Raw genomic sequence first — 23,071 nt, forward strand, 5'->3', positions numbered from 1 at the left:
ATGCAACCCCTAAGTGCTCTTATCTCTGAAGCTACAAGTGCTGGTCTTGAACCGAAAATTCAATATAGAATAAAATTCGGCCATAACCACTACTTGCCTTACCATAGCAAAATACCGGATCACAATCTCCCTCTAAACCAAAAAAGCCGCTCTTGTTCAGCAGTGTTAGGAGCGTACACATAAATGATAAGAAAATTGGTTCACAAGAAAGAAAAGGCGCAGTATCTGTCACACTTGCTCTGTGGACACCTGAACCATGCCATAAGGGAAGAGAGGAAGGTGGGAGTGGAAAGAGAGAAAGGGGAGCTGTAGTGGAGGGCTATGGAGTAATTTCGACCACCTGGGGATCTTTAACGTGCGCTGACATCGCACAGCACACAGACGCCTCTGCGTTTCGCCTCCACCGAAACGCAGCCGCCGAGGTCGGGTTCGAACCCGGGTACTCCGGCACAATAGTCGGGCGTCTTACCACTGCACCACCCCGGCGGGGCACATAAATGATGCGCCGATGCTGGTTTCTGCAAAAATCGTTTACTACGCACCTGATTGAGAAGCATTAGCTATAAGTGCGTAAAACCAGACCAGGAAATTTTTTAACAAACAATATACGCAAAGTGAATATCCCTACCACGTGGATGACTGTCAAGCAAAATATAGCCTCAAACGTTTTCACCATGCTCCCAGTCTCTTCCTCGTCATAAAACTTCGTTTCTTGCACCACAAGCACATCAATATCATGGTCAGTCTGTAGCTGGTTCACCTGCCTTTGCTTCTTTTGTGCTTTCAAACCCCAACAATTAACGTGGCTACAGACGCCATTCTGATTAAGTGTGAAAAGACCGAAAGCATGGTGCTTACCTTTCCCATCTAGTGCATGGCTAGACACCGTCGCTGGAACCTCACCCGCGCGTTACGAACGGAGGACTTGGCAGTAGGGATGCTTTATTCCCTGTTTTCCTCTTTGTAGAACGGTTAGGCTGGGGAAGTATGTGTACCGCCTTGCTTGGAATGCTTTTGCCTGTTCTTTGTAGATGCCGCAGGCTACTGTCTTGTCTTCGTTGGGATCGGCCTGCGTGTGGTTTTGCATAGCTGGCGCGTTGACGTTTGTCGTACCGGCACCAGAGGTGAACTCTTAGAAGTCTGAAATGAACGCAAAAGAACAAGTTTTCACACAAAAAGAAAACAGGAATATAAAAATAAAATGCAAAATATTAAAAAATAAGGGCAAAATTGAAAGCTTAAGCACAGGAATTATGAAAAAAAATTACAAACTGGTAAAAAATACGTGAAATAGGTTAAGCGAAGGGAAAATAATAATTTACGTCTTAAAACCAACCAAATGCAGAACGAGCTCATAAATGAACAAAGCCCGTAAATCATTATTTCCAAATTTTCCCGCGTTTCCGCACGTAAAAAGACTTAAAAGCACCTCTGTCACTTATTTTCTTGACAATGTGTCCATTTCATTAAGCTTTCTGGAACGTGCTGCAGATTTGTGGTGCACGGAACAGCGTAGAACAAAGGGACAAGAAAGAGACGCCAGCGCGCTTCTCTCGTTATGCTGCGCTGACCCTCACAAGTGAATACCCGACATATGCTCTACGCTGAAAATAGCATGCAAAATACTGCGCGCTTTTTCTAAGCAAGAACCAAAACACTGTGGTATCTATTCTTGATTTCTTCTTTTCTTTCTAACTTCGCAATGAATTTCTTGTTAATATCTTCTACTTTCCTTTCCCGGTATCACACCTGCATCGTCCAACATATCCTTTGCTTTGCCGTCACGATCGCATCGTCAAAAGTTGAACTTGTTGCCATTGCTATGATTGTTTTAGAAAAAAACGCTTCCTTTGCAGGAGTTTCGATTTCTGCTCGGAGAGGACAGAAAGACATACAAAACAATTTTAGGCTTCGGCTTCTACAACTACCCCGGCGGCGCAGATTCGATAGCATACCTCGCCGGGAACACCGCCACGTAAGTACCCCGTTGCGAGGACCAGTTGATAAATTTCCAACGCTACGCCCACAGTAAATTCGTGGCAATGTGGACAATCTGCATCGCCCTGTGTTTGGAAAGGGTCTTGCAGGCAGAGCTCTTTAATATTACCTGTTGCGAAACTTCTCATATGTCCTATATATACAAGAAACAGCGGTGTTTACTGATCAAAATTTCGGTGTCAACAAATAGTGGCGGCGCCCGCAGCTCTGAAGAAAACTGCGTCCGAATTTGAAACTTTCATGTTGTTGATAAGTGCGTAATCAGCGAGAAAATAAAATATATTCTAGTATTCCAGTTGTAAAACTTCTTAGACATAACAGCCGTAGAGGTAATTAAGGTAAAAAAGATGAAAGAAAATGATCGATTTCCAGAAGGAAAATGACTGCAATAACAGAAAGCTTGTACTGACTGGTTCTAAATGGAGCGACAATTCATGGACATCTGAAATATGCGAACTGAAACCAGGCACTTGTTGAAGCGGCGTTTCCCACATGACGCGAAGCAGGACGAGCATGCACGCGTTGTTGAAGAGAACAAGAAAGACACTTTTATTATCAGTCCTAATTTTCGAAGCCCATTATATCGACGCCAATGTGGGCCATGTTTCTTTGTGTTGAAACACAAGCAGGTGAGGGTTCGAATGGCGGTGAGAACAGAGGTCGTCGGGCAACAGAAGAGGCAGTGTTTAGTATATACGGAGGAGGAACGGCACTTAAGAAAGTTGGCAAGCTGGATTTTATGCGGCCTAGTTGCAGATCAAAGTCATTTTAGTTCCACTCGCGGAATACGGAAGTTTACCGGCTCGTAACAGATGCGTAAGCCGCCGTAAGTTTAGCTATCTGTGATCGCATCAGTGCGTTAGAGTAGCTTGATGCCCCTCTTGATAACAACACGCCTCGTCCACCATCGGCACTTTCAAGCTGTGATCATTGGCGGCCGGTGTGAAGTTTCGCGGGTTAGCCCGAGTTGATGGGCCAGCTTTCGCGAAATGAAAGACTCCCTTGTCATTGTACACAGTTATTTACTCTGTAGCGGAATAGGCCAAAACGTGTGTGTGTGTGTGTGTGTGTGTGTGTGTGTGTGTGTGTGTGTGTGTGTGTGTGTGTGTGTGTGTGTGTGTGTGTGTGTGTGTGTGTGTGTGTGTGTGTGTGTGTGTGTGTGTGTGTGTGTGTGTGTGTGTGTGTGTGTGTGTGTGTGTGTGTGTGTGTGTGTGTGTGTGTGTGTGTGTGTGTGTGTGTGTGTGTGTGTGTGTGTGTGTGTGTGTGTGTGTGTGTGTGTGTGTGTGTGTGTGTGTGTGTGTGTGTGTGTGTGTGTGTGTGTGTGTGTGTGTGTGTGTGTGTGTGTGTGTGTGTGTAAGGGGGCTGTGTGCTCGCGCGCCCTCGCACGCATCAGATACCCGCAGACAATTGGGATCAATTTCATGTTCCTGTCAAGGACTTTGTCCCCGTACTTCCCTTGAGACAGTGTGAATGGGTGTTTTGTGGCCGCAAAGCCTGCTGTTTTCGGTACATTCTGATAGCTAAGGAAGCCATGAATTTACTAACGCCCACAGATGCCAACAAAATGGTTATCCTTTCTCTACATCCCCTCCTCTAGATATATGGGTGTTTAAAGAGGAAGGGCCTGAAATACCACCCACTGCGCGACTCAAAATCAGACTGTCTAACTAAGTTGGACGTTTCTCACGCACCATGTAGAAACTTGCAGCCTTGAACTGCCTGTCTGGAAGGTCGGAAGAGCCTTACAAATAACCCTTAGGAAATTTCATCCAGTCCTTTGAATCAATTTCCAAGAGGAAGGAAATATGACAGACTGCCCAGCATTTGGTATAGCTTTTTAGAGGATGAGAACTAATCAGGAGGAGTTGTGCTAAGACATTCTCCCTCACTTTTCGCGCACTCTTAATGGTTACACAACGTGATCATGCTTCAGCTGAAGTATGTAAGTGGCAAAGCCGCAACAAACAGGTACAGGACACAGGAATTTTGCTATCTTGAAACGATCAATTGCACCTCAGGTGACTATTGCTACAACTCTTTTTGTTTCCAAAACGAATATGCTGTGCAAAATTGGAAAGTTCATGTTTCATATCATTTTACTAACAATTATATCTGCTTTCGCACTGCTGAAGGCTGAAATTGTTCAATGACAGTGCCATTGCAAGGTACGCTTTTAACATTGTTTGATGCGCAGTGTCTGACCAAGGTTGGTGACGCACATACGCGACCCTAAATCTCTGCGTTTATTTTTTGTTTTTGCAGGCCACACCTCGACATCATGGTCATAATCACCGCCCTTTTGGTCATACCCGAGCAGTGGAAATGCACCACTTTGCCGGTTAGCGCATGGATAACGCCGAGCACGCAGCTACTTAGCATGGTAAACTCAGTTGTCCTGCATGTAAGCGCCATTATACGGAATAGATCGTGATGTGAGAAACCAATACAGATCATGTAACCTACGGATACCTGGCTTCTCGCGATGGTATACTGGCAGCTTCGCGTCAAACGTATAAAAATTACATTTCTCCCATTGCTCTTCCTCTCACTACAAGCCAGTGTTACTCATTTACGCATGGCATCTCCTGCAACCTTTTTCAGGGCTTCATTTCTGTTATAGATTTTTACATTCCAAAGCAACAAGGGCTATGAAGAACACAATAACGCAAGCATTCGTAAACATTGTTCAAAAACTGTTTATGAGCATTAACGCCTAGTACATGGAAGCCTAGTGTTTCGCCCCTTCAGTACGTGACTGTCACAGTCAGATTCGAACCCCTGTCTTAGGGGACAGCTATTAAGTGTATTTTTCTTAGGAGAGCACTGTTAAGTGTCCTATCCACTGGACAACCGCGGTGTGTGGCCTCGTCTATGCAGAAACGCTTACCGCACAACCGCGCAAACTAACTTTGGCACTAAACGGGAATGTCAGTGTTCCCTGACAACCGTTCCACATGGTGATGGCAGCTCTTTAGCATAAAGCCTGTATAAAACCACCTTGATAACGCCTCAGATCAATTCGTTCACATCACAAATCAAAATATTGGTCACGACCCGAGGTTTGTAGCTCCGGAGCAGGTTACTACAAATAAGATTTTAAAGTTTACACAAAACAACATACTGTTAGGTTAAATTAAGCGAAGAGAGATGCTGGAGCTTTAGAGTGTGATTTTGCTTTTAGATTAGTTGTCGTAAGGGATGAAAATGCACAGTATAGTGCTCTCACACTAGGTTGAAAGCAGAAATGAGCAGTGAACAAGCGAAACTAAAGCACAGCAAGGTTATACTTACATCGAGTAGGACATGCAAACGCTCTTCGGAACATTGGACGTAGGTGGTGACGATCCAGAGCAAATGGACAGCGCGAGAGGGTTGCATTCTGGACGCTGGGCGATAAGCTTAGGTGATACCTTCGACGTTCGTACTCGCTTCTCCCATAAATTTCTGGTTCGAAATTTTATTTTATCCAGCTCTTTTTTCGAGCTTACAATAGGAAATTTACAGCATTCTTGGTTGGGTTTCACTGAAAATGTGAAGTAGCTCAGGTAGGGATTTTACACCAAGCTTATGTAGGCTTTAGCCTGCTTGCACAAATTTTACCTTGTGAAGACCACTACGCGTGCGTTTTACGGCAGTGAGCCCTGCCTCAAATCTCTGATGTGGAAGGAAGGAAGAAATATTATTCTGGAAACCTAAACTCCGCCTTTTAACTACTCCGGTCTGCGACTGCTCTTGAGGTTCTTCGTCCCATTACACCTAATTACTGTCCCCTTTATTACAGTCGCTTAAATTGTGCTTCTAATGGCCCATGTAGTTTTATTAGCATGGAATCCTGCGCTACATTGTTATGCAGCTATACCACCTATGTGACCATTCAGCATAAAGCATCGTTTTAACCAAGCCACATGAGCATGCGTCCGTTGCAAGTAAACAACATGCCTGAATCGGCATCCAAGGGTCGTGAAAGGTCGATTCCTCTGCTACTCTATCACCTCAAACGATCTTCCCAACTTTGAGATATCAAGTGGTTTTGTTGTCACACAACTCATCAAAGCATCACTGCACGACTATGTAACATGCCAACTAGCCCCTACCAAGCCATACCCAAAATATATTTTGCTCACAAACGCTGCCAATGCCTGATGTTTTGACAGCGGGTTCTTTATCGCCCTCGATTTAATTGAATGGCGGAGGTTTAATCCTATATGAGCCTGGTGATAACGAGCGGAAGAGCCCGCAGCAGGGCTCTGTCGTCTAAGAAACCGGAGTTCCCAGGTTCGAATCCCCTTCGCAGCAATGAATGCTGCTACACTAAGCGCAGACTAGCGAAAGCACAACAAAAACGACTTAGTCCGACTGTGACCTCGTGAGGCATTGCAGGTACTTTGTCGGGATCCGAAGAACTCGGGAGTTAATGAGAATGTGACGAAGCGCGTCCTCATCAAGAAAATATTTTTAGCGGTACTCAGAGGCTTAGGCAGATGAGAACGAGGCGCAGCTTCGAGAGTTGCAGCTCACAGGATAGAGCTGCCGCCGTAAAACGCAAGCTCAGAGGTTCATTAAAATTTTGTGTTCATTTTCTCAGGCTATTATTGGTCACCATCCGTCTTATATCCCCAAACTCAGTTCCAACATCTTTCATCTGCAATAGCAAAAACTATCATTATTTCGAAGCACTTTCAAATGCGAATTGGTGGTTCCCCAAAATTATTCCTAGAAATTCCCCCTCTCAAAGACTCATATATGTGTGTGTATGTGTTCACGCTCAAAACGTGGCGTGGGTGCTACTTAAAAAGATTACCTGTATCGCTTAAATGCCCTGACTATGTTGTGTCATGGGGGTGTCAGGATCACACACTTTAAAGGGTATGGACACCAATTTTTTGCGCTGTATTTTTATGTTGTAAATAGTGCGTAGCGATTCGACAGGTATAGAGTACGGTGTTAGAAGCCCAAAATCACATTCCATAATTTGTTCTCGTATTTTTAGTACGCAGCAGTTCGTTCTTCGGTTCGAATTGGTCATTTTTTTTTACTTGACGTGAAAAAAGAAGAAGACATAACATTAAAATGTCACGCGGGCCGAAAACTAGTGACGTAAACGAGTAGGCGCGTGCTCTTCTCTTCGTCATATGCTCTCATGGCGGAGTCCCACTGCAGAAAGAGATGGTCAACTGCATCCGTAAACATGATGTTTGTGCCGTTTTAGCTATTCTATCATGCCAAGCCAACACGAAATATTTGGGAACATGCCGTTGTCGCCAACTCGCTCGATCCGACAACTTGTTGCTCGCAGCAGTGCCGGTGTCGATGCTATATGTGAGCGGCTTGGAAAAAATCAAGCAGGAAAAGTCGGCGCTACTTGTGGAGAACAATTTAGTCCGATTAAGAACATTCACCATACACACGTTTTATCGAGCTCATTTTATTATGAGATAGGCGTCCTTATAATAAATCGGGGACGAAAGACGAACCTTTATTACAACGTTGAGTAGCTGACCCGTTCTTAAATGCCGTCCAGCGAAACCAAATAGGCCTAGCGACGAATAGGGCAGGCAGAGAGCTGCGCAATTCGTCGCCTGGCGCACCGCTGCTGAAGGCTCCGCACTTTTGCAGGCATGCTATTGTTGCACGATTATATCAGCAGTCCTGATAACATTTGACTTTTCTGGTACAAAGTCCTAAGGAGTGCTCACTACCTCGATCACTGCTGTGCCGCCGGTTACTCCGGTCTCAGCTACGGCGATCTACAACAACGCCGTCCGCTGACTACTGCCGCGCCGTCGGCGGCAGCCTTCGCAAATGTTAGTTAATGAATATCGCCATCAAGCATAATTTTGGCTACAGTGAGCCGTCGTTCTGTCTGTTAGAGCGCTGCCACGCTGATCTGCGTACTGGTGAACAGCCGAAACGAGCTGAACAGCAGCATCGTCGTGTACGTTAGAAAACTGCGCGATGACGTCACAAATACTTGGTTAGGACTTTTTCAGTGAACCTACGTCACAGTCAGTGCGTTAGGAATGGGTCCGGAATTCGAGAGGAAGCATTTCCACAGACTTTAAAAAAGAAATAAATATTTTCTACGCCTCCCTTGAGTCTACTACTTGACTGAGACGGTCTTTAACTGCAAAGGAAGTGAGTGACAAGTTTTGCACAACCTTGTAGTTTGATGTCTCTACCCCTTTAAAATGTTACACACAAAAACTTCTTCGCAGCCTATCGCATTTATGAGTGCGATATCCGTTTGAAAAAGCGCTTGACAGAAGATTCATAATTTGCAAAGAAATTAGTGGTTGCCTTCTGAGATATATATTTACATTTCGAAACTACTTCATTTCAACCTTACCTTCTATGCTCCTGCATACTTCCTTTTTTCCATTCGAGCAGGTCAGTACAAATTCAAAATTAATGATAAAAAATTTAAAACTGCATATATCACTAATTAAAAGGTAATAAGAGAAATATGCATCCAAGTGACCCCTGCAAAGTTCTTAGCCTCATCCACCCGCCTAACTTTCTGACATCCCCTGCTACGCTTTCCTTCCTTTCGTGAGAGAAACTCCACGAATGCGCTGCGGACTGCTATCAAAAAACTTTCAGAACGCACACACTGGCCAGCTGCAAAGAGTAAATTGAGGCGGCCAACAACGAAGGTATGGCTTGTACTTCAGAAACCGCATGAAAAACATAGCGCTTGTCCACATCCAGATGACAGACGAAGTGGTGCCATTTGGCCGTTCTCGTTGCCGGTTATGCCGAGATAGCCTGATCGTCTGCAGCCCGAAGCACATAGGCGCCGCCCGGCAGAAGATGGATGGGACGCTCCTGTTTCCTTGACTAGCACTCATCGTCAAGAACCTGCCCTTTAACTATCCAAATGCAGGAAGTATGAGAAGGAAGGAGCTTGCAGGACTTGCATACCTCTGGAGTAGAACATAGTGTACCAAGTGAAATGAAATCCAGCAAGGGTTGAGGGCAAGTTCCAGTCCTTGAGTCAACGCTTAGCCAACGGTGCTTCCATGTTCACCTGTCAAACGTCAGCTAGCGGACTGAGGCCTCCCGCAACCAATACTATATTCTTTGACTTCCTATACGTCCGGATATTATTTTAAGTCCGATTCCACTAACTCTTGTTTATGGGTAATGAACATCCATTACTCATCAAAACTAAAATGCGCGACTGTAGAATATAAGTAGTCTTTAAAGACTTCATCATCTTTCTTAGTTATGTATCAGCTCAAGCAACACTGCTGGTCGTCATGCATAACGGCGTTGATGCATTTTCAACATTTAGAGCTTTAGACATAGATAAAATGTTTGTATTTAATACGCAGTGTTCGCTCATGGCGTGTCGATGAAGCAGCTGACATTCAGCAAAAGATAACTGTCAGTTGGTTAATATGCGACGTGGGTTGTACAGATGAAGGTGGCATGACTTCTAGCACGATAAATTCACAGTTAGGTCACACATGCACGCGAAGAACATATGCAGGGAAGTAGAAACTAATAATTAAATAGAAGCGAAATCAAACTACCGGCGCTCCAATAGCACCCCATCCCTAATTAGAGTTTTATAGAAGTATAGTTTTGATTGCCTACCGAGGGTCCCGCCCTGTTCAAAAGGGAAATTATTTTTTCTATAAAATAAGAACTGCGTTTTTTTTTCCTGTGAGACATCACCTACATAAGGAAAATAAGACCGCAGCAGACATAGGACGGAGGCTGGAGACAACACAGGGCGGTACTGGCAACTGAAAAGTTTATTGAAAAAACAGGGGCTTTTAAAGACAGATGGTACATGTGACCTTGCAATCAGGTAAAGTGGACTGAAACATGAAAACCAAACAAGACCTTCGGCGAAACTTAAAAGGCAACAATCAGCACGTGGAAGTTGATAAAAGGATGATAACAAACATAACCTGTAAAAGAGGAAATCATTGCAAAATAATCTCAACGATCTACAACAGCACATGAATGAAAAGACAAAGATCTCCGCACTAGATGAGCATGAAACGAATCCAAAACGAGAGGTTCGAATCAAATTTTTAAACCAGGGGAGAAGGTGGATGCATAACAACAAAAAAAGTAAAACAACCACCCAAGAAGTCACATGACAAGGAAATCTAGTTCTTTTTGGAGGAGAGCGACAGAAGGTGAGCTAACTCATTCATCTGGATGCGAACGCTGGATGGCAACCGCCTCTACAATCTCTCTTTCAAGTTGTCCCTTCCTTCTTCCTATAATCTCAGTCTGGCTGAGCTGTGGGCAACAGCCCCGACAACTGCGGCAGTGAATCGGCAAATTCGAGCCCCCTGCCTCCCCCAAAGAACGCGCGTGTTCTCGTAAACGATCATTTAAGCACCTACCGGTTTGTCCAATATAAACACGCCCACAACTGAGGGGAATCTTGTAAATAACCCCTTTCGCACATGCAACACGCTTGTATACCTCTATGTGTTTTATGCCACAGGTGCCTGATCTGGAAGCATTCTTTCCCACCAAATTGCACAATCTGGACAGTTTGCAAGGTGCAGAAAGAACAATATCAACGCATATTTACCTGAAATCTTTTTAAGATTATGTGAAACCTTATCAATGTAAGGAATGACTTCAAGTTTCTTCTGGCTAGTAGATTGTAAGGAGACAGGTTGTTTTTCTTTTTCTTTCTGTACCTGCGCTGTACAAAAACGGAAATACAGAAAGATTCCAGTCGCACTATGTGTGCTATAGTGACAGTTGACATTGTGATCAGTAATCGGCCATAGAGGATGCTTCAGAAGCACGACCTATGTCGATTGGCACTGCGTGCCCACGGCAAAACCACAAATGAGGCGGTACAAGGAGATATGGACTGGGAATTTTTTGAAATACGGGAAGCTCAGAGTATAAAATATTATCTGAGGAACGCCTGGGGACATTGGAGAGTAACAGATGGACTACTATATTATTTAAATATCTATACCTAAAAAGCGTTCACTCACAATGGAGCAAAAGAACTAGGAAACTAACCAGTAAGCATGCTGGTCACAAGAACCAAGAAATATAGGTCGTTAAGCAACAGGCGAAAAACACAGAAGGTAAAAACTGGATAAATTCTATGAAAAAAAAAACAGTTTTGAACTATACCGAAAATGGAAAAGGCAGTTCAGGAAGGAAGCTTTCTTTGATAACTCAAGAGCCAGTGCCCTACTTTTTGAAGCTAGATCAGGGTGCCTTAGAACATGCAGCTACAGAAAGAAATTCAGCCATAAAACTGACACATGTGCAGTATGTGGTACCTTCATAGAAACAATTAATCATGTTATACTCGAATGTGAGGGTATCCATCCGGAAGTCGATGCAGGCGCGGTCACTCTTCCTGGGGCCCTGGGGTTTAGAGATACCAGTGGCCCGGTGAATGAAACTGCGGTGGCAGCTCGCAAAAACCGATTAGAAGATTAATGGCTTAAAAGCAGAAAAGTAACATAATGTTAGTAATATAGGAAAAAAATTCAATAAATGGAATGATGGTATAGCTAACCGATCTAAAACAATAATTAAGATATAGGGAAAAAACGAGCATGATAGCAACTGCTACCGCCCCGTTTCAAAGAGGACGCTCCTATATTCCATCCAGCCATCATATTTCGCTGCCAGGGTAAGTTACTGACTCCCCATTAGCTTTACGACGTGCACACAAAATGCGTCGTCTAGACTTCTTGATGATGTTCTCGTTGCTCTATTTTGTATGTAATGGTGACATTGGGGCATCGGTAAAGTTGGTTTCGTAAGCTGTTTGCAGCATTAAAAAATGACGTTGACCAGGACCCTTTACGTTGGCGCACACAACGTGCTTATCAGTCTTATTTCTACTTCATTCTAACAGCACATAACTCACAGGCTTGTAGGAAGCGATAATTTATCGCATTACATATTGATCTGCAGAGGTCGTCGCCAGCTTCATGATGTCAGAAGCAGCTTGTGGAATTTAGTACAAGTATTACATAGATGCATGCCAATATCATCTCTACTGCCAGCTGAGTACCGAAATTAAGTTTTATTCTCTTGGTTCTCGCGTCTGTTTGGTAATCTTCGTCCCATCCCTTAAGTAAGCAGGAGATCCCTTTGCGCTGAGGAAAGAGACTCGACAGGTTAGAGTGCGAAATGTTTTGTGGCGCTTTCGCAGGAGTCGGCTTTACCCATGGCCATGCGAGGTTTCTTGCCAGAAGAGCTGACCATCGCATTCTCCTTCCAAATGGGCGTGGTGCTGTACAAAGCCGACGGCCAACCCAAAACTGCGCGAGAGGGCCTCTACAAGCGATGCAAGGCCGGAACCTTCACAGACTACACACAGGCAAGTGTCCCTCCAATCGCTTGGTGTTGTCAGAGGTGTTTCTGGAGTCATCAGGCTGCACCACTTAAGAGGCTTGCAGCAATGGCATCAAAGTGGCATACCGCTGTCGCATGCAATAAGACAGTGGTTCGACTTGCAGTGCCGTCGGCGTCAACTTAAATGCATGAAAGCATGTTTAAATATTTAGGAATTATAGAGGCCGGCCTATAATGAGTTCTCATTTCGGTGAACACAGCAGATGACACACTCTCGGAAGACCTTATTTGACCATCCTTAATTAGTAATTGTCGTGTAACTCCTAGAAGAATGCGCAGAGTAACCCGCGGCTCTAAGTCGCCAAAGAGAGCAAACTAACGTATTAAGACAAACATAACAGTGATGAATGAGCAATGCGCATTAAAAATGCATTGACTTTGACGAGGTACCATCAATAACTCAAGATGGCAACCTGGAGTACTTATTCTTTATCGAGTGTGAGGCTAGCCAGAAGTGCCTAGCGTGGGATGAATAGAATAAAGCGCATATACGTAAAACGTATCTACTAGGGGCAAAATTTCCAAGACACACCATCAGGAACCGAAGCCCACAGCTCTGTTGTTAGCCGATGTCCGAAGACCAGACGTAATGATCTGGAAGGTACACTCTCATGTTGCAACATCGGGAGTGAAATCAAGAGGCCGCCAAAGAATGTGGCGCTTGTACACGAAATTTGCTTTTCTCGTGTTCTAGAAACTTTTGTCCCCAATAGTACATACCTATTCTGACGCGCGGCCACATTACTTACAGGGCCAAATTCGGTGCAGGCGCTCTCATACACGCGCTAGAACTGTACGGAGACACTCGCTTGGTCGCCTCTGTTGCTTTCCAAGTCACTTCGTATGCTCATGCTGATGTCGCTTTGTCTCAGGTTGCTTAAACCGGTGAACGAATAATCGTGAGACAGTTCGAAGAATCATATGCTTTATCCATTTAGAGCGCATTTTTGCGCACCTTTAAAAAACTAATTTTACCGCTTTGTTGGCTGAGCCCACATAACATAAAACATATTGTATTCTTGGAAGAATACCGAGACAACCTTAATCTGTAAGCAAATAGGTGCACAATGCTTGAAACTTCAGCCAGATCGCTTGCTGTCCCTTCTGTTCAAATATTTATTGACCTAATGCCCAGCTGCTTGTAGGCTGGCCCAAAGGCCCAAATTGTTTTCTATTTTTTGAGGGGCTACATGAACATAATGCCATTTGAGCTACCATCGAGGTGACAAGATAATGCTTAGAATATAACCTGCCTCTTAATGCAGCTGTCGTGGGTAACAATTAAGCATCTCAGTCGCAACCTCATCATTCATATAGCAAGCCCTCAACAAAAGCACAGCAGGGGCCAGACATGATATCGGAAAACGTTGGTCCCTACTGCATAGTCACCATAAAGCACTGTTAGTAAGTGATGGAATATCATTGAAAACGGCTGCTAAGACGTGAGGCACAGCCCCTCGTCTAATAGTGTAGGCATGATAACTGGAAGATTAATTTAGTGTAGGTTTAGAGAATTTAGCATCCTGAAACAGCTCAGTCTATGACAAACGCTGTAGTGGAGGTCCCAGGAAATTTAGGCCACCTGGGGATCGTTAACATGCACTAACATTCCCCAATAAGCGCGCGACTTACTTTCCGCCTTCACCGAAAACGATGACCGCGGAAGGGGTCTGATCCTGCGTTTTAGGGCTCAGCAGCAAAAAGCGCCCTAACCACTTAAACCCGGCGACTTGATTCCTACGGTGAGTATCTGCAGCACTTCACTTGGAAGGACCTGGAATTAAGAAGCGGTAAAAGTAAGCATTTTGTAGCGAGAGCTACATTGGCTACAGTTTCGCCACTTCGCTGTGCCTGTCCGAAAAGCGAAGAAAAGGAACAAGAAGAAGAAAAAGAAAAAGAACAAGAGGAAAAAAACGAGGAGGAAGAAGAAGAAGTTGTGGGAGGTGGTAGCTGGCAGCTGACTTGGCCGAGCTCTAACTGGACGAAAGGCGTCCTGACATTACGTTTGGCTACGTTTGGCAGGAGCTGCCAACTCGAGCCTCTCCTTTGATATGGGAGGGAACATCACAGTCAGCCTGTCAAAACCCTTACATCCCCGTTATCCCTCGGCCACGCAGGCCCGTTCATACGACTCGGTTAAAGAGGGGCTTTATGTGTTGGCTCGTAGCTTACTCTATCGCGTCATCGCGATGTCGGAAGTGAAATCTGAGAAATAGGTGCCATATTGTAGGGCTTCGGACCACCGCGCGCAGGCTTTCTCCTCATCGCACTTTAGTGGTCAAGAGTGCCCCTATGGCTTAAATAAAGCTGAAAGCATAGAGTAAACTACTATGTTCAAAAGCCATGTATTTACTTTCAAGACTAACCTAAGCGTAGCCATGCAGATAGCTCTCACGTAACTCCAGCCTTAACCACAAGCTAAACCACAGCTACTTTTATTGCAATAAAAATGCATCCGAGTGACCTAATGGGGGGGGGGGGGGGGGTCCTTAATATATTAGCTCGAAAGCTACCACCGGCTCTTTGTCGACGGTGACTAGTGCCTGCTTGTTTCCGAAGGTGCTGACTGCCAACGTCGTCTACTGCTCCATGACTGTGTTGGCAGGCATTGAGTGGTTCGGTAACGCCTCCTGCTCTCGAAGGGTGCCGCCTGGCATGTCACCTTCCAATGCTCCATGGCTCCGTTGGCTGGCAATAAGTGGTCTGGTTTAGCCTTGAATGTCCTTGCCTATATGTGAAAATGCGAATATCAGCACACCAGAGATACGTATCTGAGTATAGTGTTTGAATGCGGCTGTTGTAAGTGACGCGCAGACTTGGGAGAGTGAGGACTTAGATGCGACTTAGGCGTGGCTCTCTAGGACTCACACGATGACGTGATCATATTGGAGATTTTCGCCAGGACGCAGAATGCCTTGCGTGGAGCACTGCCTCAGGGACCCCATGCCGTAAGGCAGTCATTATAGGAGAAAATATGAAAGCTATAGTGTTTTATGTCACTCATTTGGATACTGATGGATAGAACCAAGGTTTCCGCGCCAGCTGAGCTACAGGCAGTGAAGAACGCTACAATATTGATTTTATATGATTGATACCAGCATAGGCATTTCTATCAGGCAATTAATTTGAAGCCCCAACCGCCTACATAAGGCTGATAGAATAAATATCTGAAAGTAGCAACTTCCTATTGTCATCGCTTTATTATCATAGATAAAATATGGAACAGTGCATAACGCAAGGATTAGAGCACGCACTCCTCCCATGGCGGCCGAGTAGATGTTAGTTAGGCATGCTCATTCCCCTAAGCACGTAATCGTGCTGCAGCAAAGCCTTCAACTATGCATGTCTTGTATGGCGGTGCCCTTTCTCTTGTGTTGCAAGACCTATTATAAAGGTGTGTGATTTTCGAGTATTTTCGAATTGGGAAAACGTTGCAAATTGCGAAAGCGGAACATTCGCGCCTGGAAACTAAACATACCAAGCATTCGTAGGAAACTAGTATGCACAGCACCATCAATGATACTATGCATATACTCATTGAATATATTATGGCTTCGATTCTTTCCTGTTGAGTAGTGTGCGCATGGTTTTTCCTTTTCTCCGTAGTCTACTCGATGTGAAAGGCTTGTGAAGGGGACCAGCATACACCCTGTGGAGACAAGGCGCGAACTGTCACAAAATACAGCGCGCAGAGATGCATTAAAATAAACTTAATCACACAAATCAGCGCCCAGGGACGTATCTTATTCAAACCCTCTAGGACAATAAAGAGTGTAGACTTCACGTTTGCAGAGATTAACAAGAAACTAAAAGTGCAAACCAATGTGACTGCTCTCACAGCCACACAATGAAGAACGTTAACCGAATGTGGAACGGCGTTCTCTCTGACAAGGCTGTTTATGATTTCTGTATGTCGTTTAACCACCAAAAGCGAGTCAGGCTTTAAAAGACACCGTATTGGAAGGATTTGGATAGTGTTCACTACCTGAAATTCATTACTCTGCGTTTACATTGTACAATAAATTCGCGCCTTACGTCTTGCCTGCTTCGAAATGGGGCCAAGTCAAGACCGAACCACCCGACTTAGTAGTTGGGCTCCGTAGCCACTGAGGCAAGATAACAATGATGTCCTGCAGTTGTCTTGTGAATAGATGGCTGCAACATCCAGTTGTACCATTTTTTTTTCTTGCAAGTCACGCATGCAGATTTAGGAAGGTTGAGCAAATCTGCTGGCTTATCTTTCTTCCCGAGAGGTTAAAAATGGCGGATGTGTTTTTGATACATCTGTGTGAAAATCTGAAATTGAAATTGTATTACGAATAGTGCGTTTCATAAGAGCGTAAGCAATAAAGCATGCGTTCTGCCCGTGCTCTGTCTCTGGTTCATAACACGGTTCATTTCGGTTTGATTTGGTTGTTAGGTTTACGCCCAAACCGACTCAGACTATGAGGGGCCGTTATGGAAGGCTCCGGAAATATGGATCACTTGGGGTTTTAATTAACACTCTCATCGTACAGCACACGTGCGGCTGGCTTTTTGCCTCCATCGAAAAGCAGCCGCCGTGGCCTCGTTTCGATCCCGCAATATTGAGCACAGAAGCCATGTGCCCTAACCACTGCGCTACTGCGGCGGGGCGGTCCATTTAGCCATTGATTTTTTTCGCCGCGATGTTGCGGTATCGGAAGACTTCTTAAGGTGTCCTGGTGAATTGAACTTTCTTGAGATATGCTTAATTCAATCACAACTTTCACGGAGTGAGGTTGGCATCAGTGGGGAGGGGGGTGATTGGACGCTGGTAGGTGGGAGACACACATTTCATTTCCATAGTTTGCCCGAAAGGTAAACGTTTCAGGCAACGACACCGCTAATACCGGACAATTTCCGATAATGAGCGTCATTATTCCAACGCTGTGAATGGTTTTTGTTTGTGCAACCTCATCCCTGTGTGAGTTAGCTTCATAGCTTCATCCGCCAGTCAAGCGCTGTTTTATTACCCGCGCGTAGCTTTTGCGCGTACTACGGAGGCCACCTCAAATCACAGACTACGTCCAATGATTTTGCAACAGCCATTACCATCGACAGACGTATAAGTGCCACTGTGGAATCGAATCTTCAGTTTTATGTGATATGCTCATTTCTGTAAGCATAATAAACATTTGCAAAAAGTATCAGTAGAAGAGTTGCATTGCGCAGACAGCTAGACCATGATGCATTGAAATATGCGAAACGAAACAAACGTTATCCTTCCTGTCACTGCAGTTCCCCACCCAGTATAGCTGAAGCGTGGTTCATATGAAAGCGACAGCTGCTTTATGATGCCCTCCAAGAGGATGTAAAGTTCCCACCATCTATGTAACTTTGCCAGTCAAACTGCTATCACGCATCCAAAATCAAATGTCATAACTTGTCCGTGCTATTGACACGACCAGTCGCCAGTACTGAATATTGGGGTAAAAAACCTTTGCCAAAATATGCGTGCCTTAGCGCGTTATGTTAGATCATAAACAAAACACCGCCATTAGATGGCCGCCGCCTTTACCTTAGTTAAGCGCATTTCTCATGGAAGCCAAAGGCTCGGCGAAGAATGATGAGCAAGTAGAGAAAAGAAAAGAAACGAAGCGAAAGAGGAAAATTTCAAGAACAAGAGAAGAAAGTGAGAAGGAAAAACCGTTTCTCCAATGAATAATTACGACGAAAGAAAAATAACTAAAGCGCTGGAAGTTCAATAGCGGAGTACTAGCCCGCATATACTCAGGTTAGTTCATAATACTAATATAGTTACGTCACAGGACGAAAGGCATAGCACGTGATGGGATGGGAAAGAAGGCGGGCATTTGTGCAGAAAGTATCTGGGCAAGTGATAGCCTTCCGCGCCCTTGCTAATTTCTGCGAGTTGAGTGACACACAAAGGCGACTGTCCCGAACGAAGAGGAGACATAATAAAAGTATACACAGTGTTGGTACAAAATGTCGGCTAGCTAAAATCAATGTAAAGAATTTAAAGCTCTACCGCATTGAAATCTCGACTTTCTCACACTCTTAGATCTATCCTCTCTCTATTACAATTGATGTATATCTATTTCCAAGGGGTGCAATGAAATCGAAGAAATCCTGGAGACCGAGAAGGTCGCCATCAGCCTCAATTTTGAGTGGGAGCATCTTAGGACCAGAAACCCGTTCATCGCTTCATACGAAAAAATTAACACAATGAAGGAGAAGGTGAGTTATTTTTTGCTTGCTTCCGCTGTCATCTTTACCACCTTGTCACGCATCACATCATTTGCACCTTTATCACCGCCCGCAGAATAGTTTCAATTGTTTCGCTTCATATATATTCACTGACATTAAACGAGGTTTGGCGCTGGTTGCTCCGCTGGATCCTCTAGCCATAATATTTGCAGGCACCAACGCGGGATTATTTTTGGAATTCTGAATTGTTTCTTCACTGTCGTCTGACTCTCCCGTTTACATGTGCCAATTACAAGCTTGTACTAAGCGGGGTTTAACTACAGTCGAACGTAACTCGGCTAGCTACTACTCTGCTGTTAATAGTTTAGAGGGGTTGCAAATGTTCGTCCATATCAACCGATTCACACGTTTCAGTGGTTCCAGCGACGAACTTTGCCATGATTTATGTTTCTGTGCCGTTTATCTCTGAAGATCCGTTTATCTCTGTGGCGTTTATCTCTGAAATCAAGAGAATCTTCTGAAGATTCTCTTGATTTCGTTTCCTACCGTCATGTCTTCTTATTAGCCGGCCATTTGTTTATCTCTGCGATCAGCGTAAACAGTTTAATTGGATTCCGTTATTTGGAGTTAATGATCATGGCGGTCCGTTATTTGGTAGCTTAACAAATACTGTCATCGTTTCCAAAATGAGGCATTAATAAAGGTGGTCGAATAAGAGAAGAAAACACTGTGAAAATAAAAATGCCGGAGGCGCTCTAAATCATGATCCGGTAGGGCACGTACGACCTAAACATTCAACTTAATCGAAGGTTGCCTGGAAAAAGAAACAAAAAAACGCATTCTACTATATTGCGCAAAGTGATACGATTGGTCTTGTTCGCGTGTGAATAGATTTTTATTTATAGCCACTAGAATTGCAGTACATCGTTTTGTTGATAGTCAATTTTTTTTTTCATTAACCCATTCTCTATCAATATTTCTGCACTCTCTAAAACTGACATTTCTTTTTAATTAGATTATACTGAACTCATTTTATGCTAGTGCATAACCCACTGCTTCGTGCCTTTGATTGCTGCAGCAGCATTGATTACTCTGTTTTCGTTTTGTCATCCACAATTAGTCAACATTTCTTATGGCTATACTGATGGTCATTTTGATTACCTAAGTAATTATTAATAATTTTGCCCTCATCTTTTCTACAACCAATTATTTGACAGTGAGTCCTATTTTATTATAGTCTCGTTCCTTTGAAGTGCCTGTTCTCTAACCCATAGATAAATGGATTATGCAGCTCATAGGCATTGTCTGTGAAGGTTAGCACATTTCATTTCGCCCGATTCGCTACTTATTGCAATAAGTGGTTGTTGCAGCATCCTTGAATGCACTTCCCTTTATTTTCGTACAGATATGCGAGAAGTGGCATAATGGTAGCACCGTCAAGCCTTAGTAATACCAAGTGCTTGAAGCAAACTTCCCTGCTTATTGAGGTAGTGTAAAGAGTGATTAGCGAAATGAATTATATACATTTGTAAAAATTTAATTTGATATGATCATTTTGTTACTTGATATAGGCTGATCGCTTGCTCTATGCATATCGCCCTTTCTCCGCAGGCCCAGCTAGTCATGCAGTCGCCGGGAATACGTGCCAATTTCACGTGGTTCCTATTTAACGTGCACCTCACTGACATCGCACGGCGCTGCAGTCTAGGTGGTCCGTTTAAGCGCGTGAAAGCGTTCAAGTCTTTTTTCCAAATGGAGTGGCGTCGTCGGAACCCTTGAATAACAGGAATCGGCCTTCTGGAGGACACGTACGGATTGCAACAGGACGTCAATGCATTCTGTTTGCAGCAGTGGACGGCAAAGGAACTGAGCATGGATTGATTTATTTGTGCGTTCTCGTGCAGTTTGTAGCGTTTGTGACATGGGGACATTATAAAGATCAGTTCCTCTGTTTTGACGGCAATGAAAAAAATGCGCACCTGTTCCTCAAAATGCGGCAATTGTTATTAACGGAGCCAAACTTGCGTGTGCCGAATCACGACTTTTGACCTTTGTGTTTAATAACTTGTAAGGCGTAGACGCGGTGAAAAAACACGCGCATTTTATGTTTCACTTACCTGTTCTTAGGAGCTGCACTGTTACGCGAGATTGTACGTTTTCATTTGCGGATATATTAATGAAGTTATTTTATTACAGTCTTACACCAAGATCACTTAGATAACAAGAAATGCTGCCAGTTTTACTGTGTATCGAAAAAATCGTACGCGCTAAGCATGAAGATCTAGATTAATTTTTCCTCGGAGCACATCCTATACTGAACGTCAGATAGCTCCAGCGCGCAGTACTAATCGACCTCCCTGAGCTAGTTCGTATCATTTTTACGCGAAACAAACTGAGCCAGCGCTGCATCTTAACCGCTGTTACAAAATAGCTGAAAGCTTCATTGCGTATTGCAATTTCAGCACCCGTAACGCACTGCTGCCTGGTAAAGAAAGTTTGTACAAGCTGCCCACATTCCATAGCTTGTGTATCAACCACCATCTTTCTCTATACAGAGACTAAGGGGGCGAGTTGGTGATACATTTTTCAAAAAAACAGCGCGAATAAACGGGGACGAAAAGAAGAATACACAAACAAGCGCTGACTCTCAGACCCAATCTACACGCTTCCTATCTCTTAATGTTACCCCTACCATTTTTCGTTCCATAGCCCTCCGCGTTGTCCTCAACTTACGTAGAACCCTCTTGGTTAGCCTCCACGACTCAGCCCCATAGCTGAGTACAGGCAAGATGCAACTGTTGTATACTTTACTCTTGAGCGATACCGGTAAGCTGCTAGTCATAATCTGCAAGTGTTTGCCAAATGCGCTCCATCCCAATCTTATTCTTATTTTCTTTTCTTAGTCCGGATATGCGGTTACTACCTGTCCTAAGTAGACATATTCGCCTACTGTTTCCAGTGCTTCGCTACCTAACGTAAACTGCTGTTCCTTCTCGAGGCTGTTGAACATTGCCCTAGTCTCCTGCATAATGATTGTCAAGCCTACCTTTCCACTTTTCCTGTTGAGCATTACCTTAGTCTCCTGCATAATGATTTTCAAGCCTACCTTTCTACGTTTCCTGTCTAGGTCATCAATCATTATTCGCAGTTCATCCCCTGAGGTAGTTAGCAAGGCAATGTCATCAGCAAATTGCAGATTATTGAGGTATTCTCCATCTACCCTTATCCTTAACTGTTCCCATTATAAGACTCTGAATACTTCCTCTAAGCAAGCTGTGAATAGTGCTAGGGAGATCGCGTCTTAAAGCGGTAAAGAAGAAATTGGGCATAGCCAATAACCAGCTGTATGCGATAAGGGACAAGGCGGGCAACGTCATCACTAATATGGACAAGATAGCCAAAGTAGCCGAGGAGTTCTATACAGATCTCTACAGTAGCCAAAGTTGTCAGGACCGTAATGAGATTGGAGGTAGGGAAAAACAGTCAGACGTTCCACCAGTGACGAAGGACGAGGTCAAGCAAGCACTAGAAACTATGAAAAGGGGGAAATCAGCTGGAGAGGATCAGATAACTACAGATTTGCTGAAGGACGGGGGGGATATCGTTCTAGAAAAACTGGCCACCCTGTATACCCAGTGCCTGGTGTCATCGACGGTACCGGAACCATGGAAGAATGCAAACATTATCCTCATTCACAAGAAAGGGGACTCTAAGGACCTTAAAAATTACCGACCAATCAGCTTACTGTCTGTTACGTATAAGGTACAGATCTCTACAGTAGCCAAAGTTGTCAGGACCGTAATGAGATTGGAGGTAGGGAAAAACAGTCAGACGTTCCGCCAGTGACGAAGGACGAGGTCAAGCAAGCACTAGAAACTATGAAAAGGGGGAAATCAGCTGGAGAGGATCAGATAACTACAGATTTGCTGAAGGACGGGGGGGATATCGTGCTAGAAAAACTGGCCACCCTGTATACCCAGTGCCTGGTGTCATTACTAAGGTAATCGCTAATAGAATCAGGACAACCTTAGACTGCAATCAAGCAAAAGATCAAGCAGGGTTTCGGAAACGGTACTATATTATCGATCATATCCATACTATAAATCAGGTGACAGAAAAATGCTCGGAATATAAGCAGCCTCTATACATAGCATTCATTGATTACGAAAAAGCATTTCACTCAGTTGAAACCTGGGCGGTGATGCAGGCATTGCGAAATCAGGGGGTAGACGAGCCGTACGTGAAAGTGCTGGAAGACATATATAGTGGCTGCACAGCAACCATAGTTCTGCATAAAGAAAGCAACAAAATTTCCATAAAGAAAGTGTTAGGCAAGGAGACACAATATCCCCAGTACTATTCACAGCTTGTTCAGAGGAAGTATTCAGAGACTTGGAATGGGAGCAGTTAGGGATAAGGGTAGATGGAGAATACCTCAGTAATCTGCGATTTGCTGATGACATTGTCTTGCTAAGCAACTCGGGGGATGAACTGCAAATAATGATTGATGATCTAG

The 23,071-nt window shown here is 44.2% G+C and overlaps 1 protein-coding gene across 1 annotated transcript in view; it reads left to right on the forward strand.

Annotated features, from left to right (window-relative positions):
* The window catches only part of LOC146176363 (uncharacterized), a 37,395-nt gene extending 16,174 nt beyond the window's left edge, over positions 1-21,221 (forward strand). Inside the window, exons 7-12 of the mRNA XM_084581288.1 lie at positions 1,032-1,124; positions 1,857-1,975; positions 4,261-4,378; positions 12,164-12,331; positions 18,454-18,585; positions 20,167-21,221. Of these exons, the coding sequence (XP_084437414.1) occupies positions 1,032-1,124; positions 1,857-1,975; positions 4,261-4,378; positions 12,164-12,331; positions 18,454-18,585; positions 20,167-20,334 (798 nt within the window). The 3' untranslated portion in view covers positions 20,335-21,221. The remainder of the gene's footprint in view (positions 1-1,031; positions 1,125-1,856; positions 1,976-4,260; positions 4,379-12,163; positions 12,332-18,453; positions 18,586-20,166) is intronic.
* Positions 21,222-23,071: the final 1,850 nt, after the last annotated feature.

This window comes from Amblyomma maculatum, chromosome 10, assembly GCF_055883805.1.
Source record: "Amblyomma maculatum isolate TAMU_Amacu chromosome 10, ASM5588380v1, whole genome shotgun sequence".
NCBI lineage: Eukaryota > Metazoa > Arthropoda > Arachnida > Ixodida > Ixodidae > Amblyomma > Amblyomma maculatum.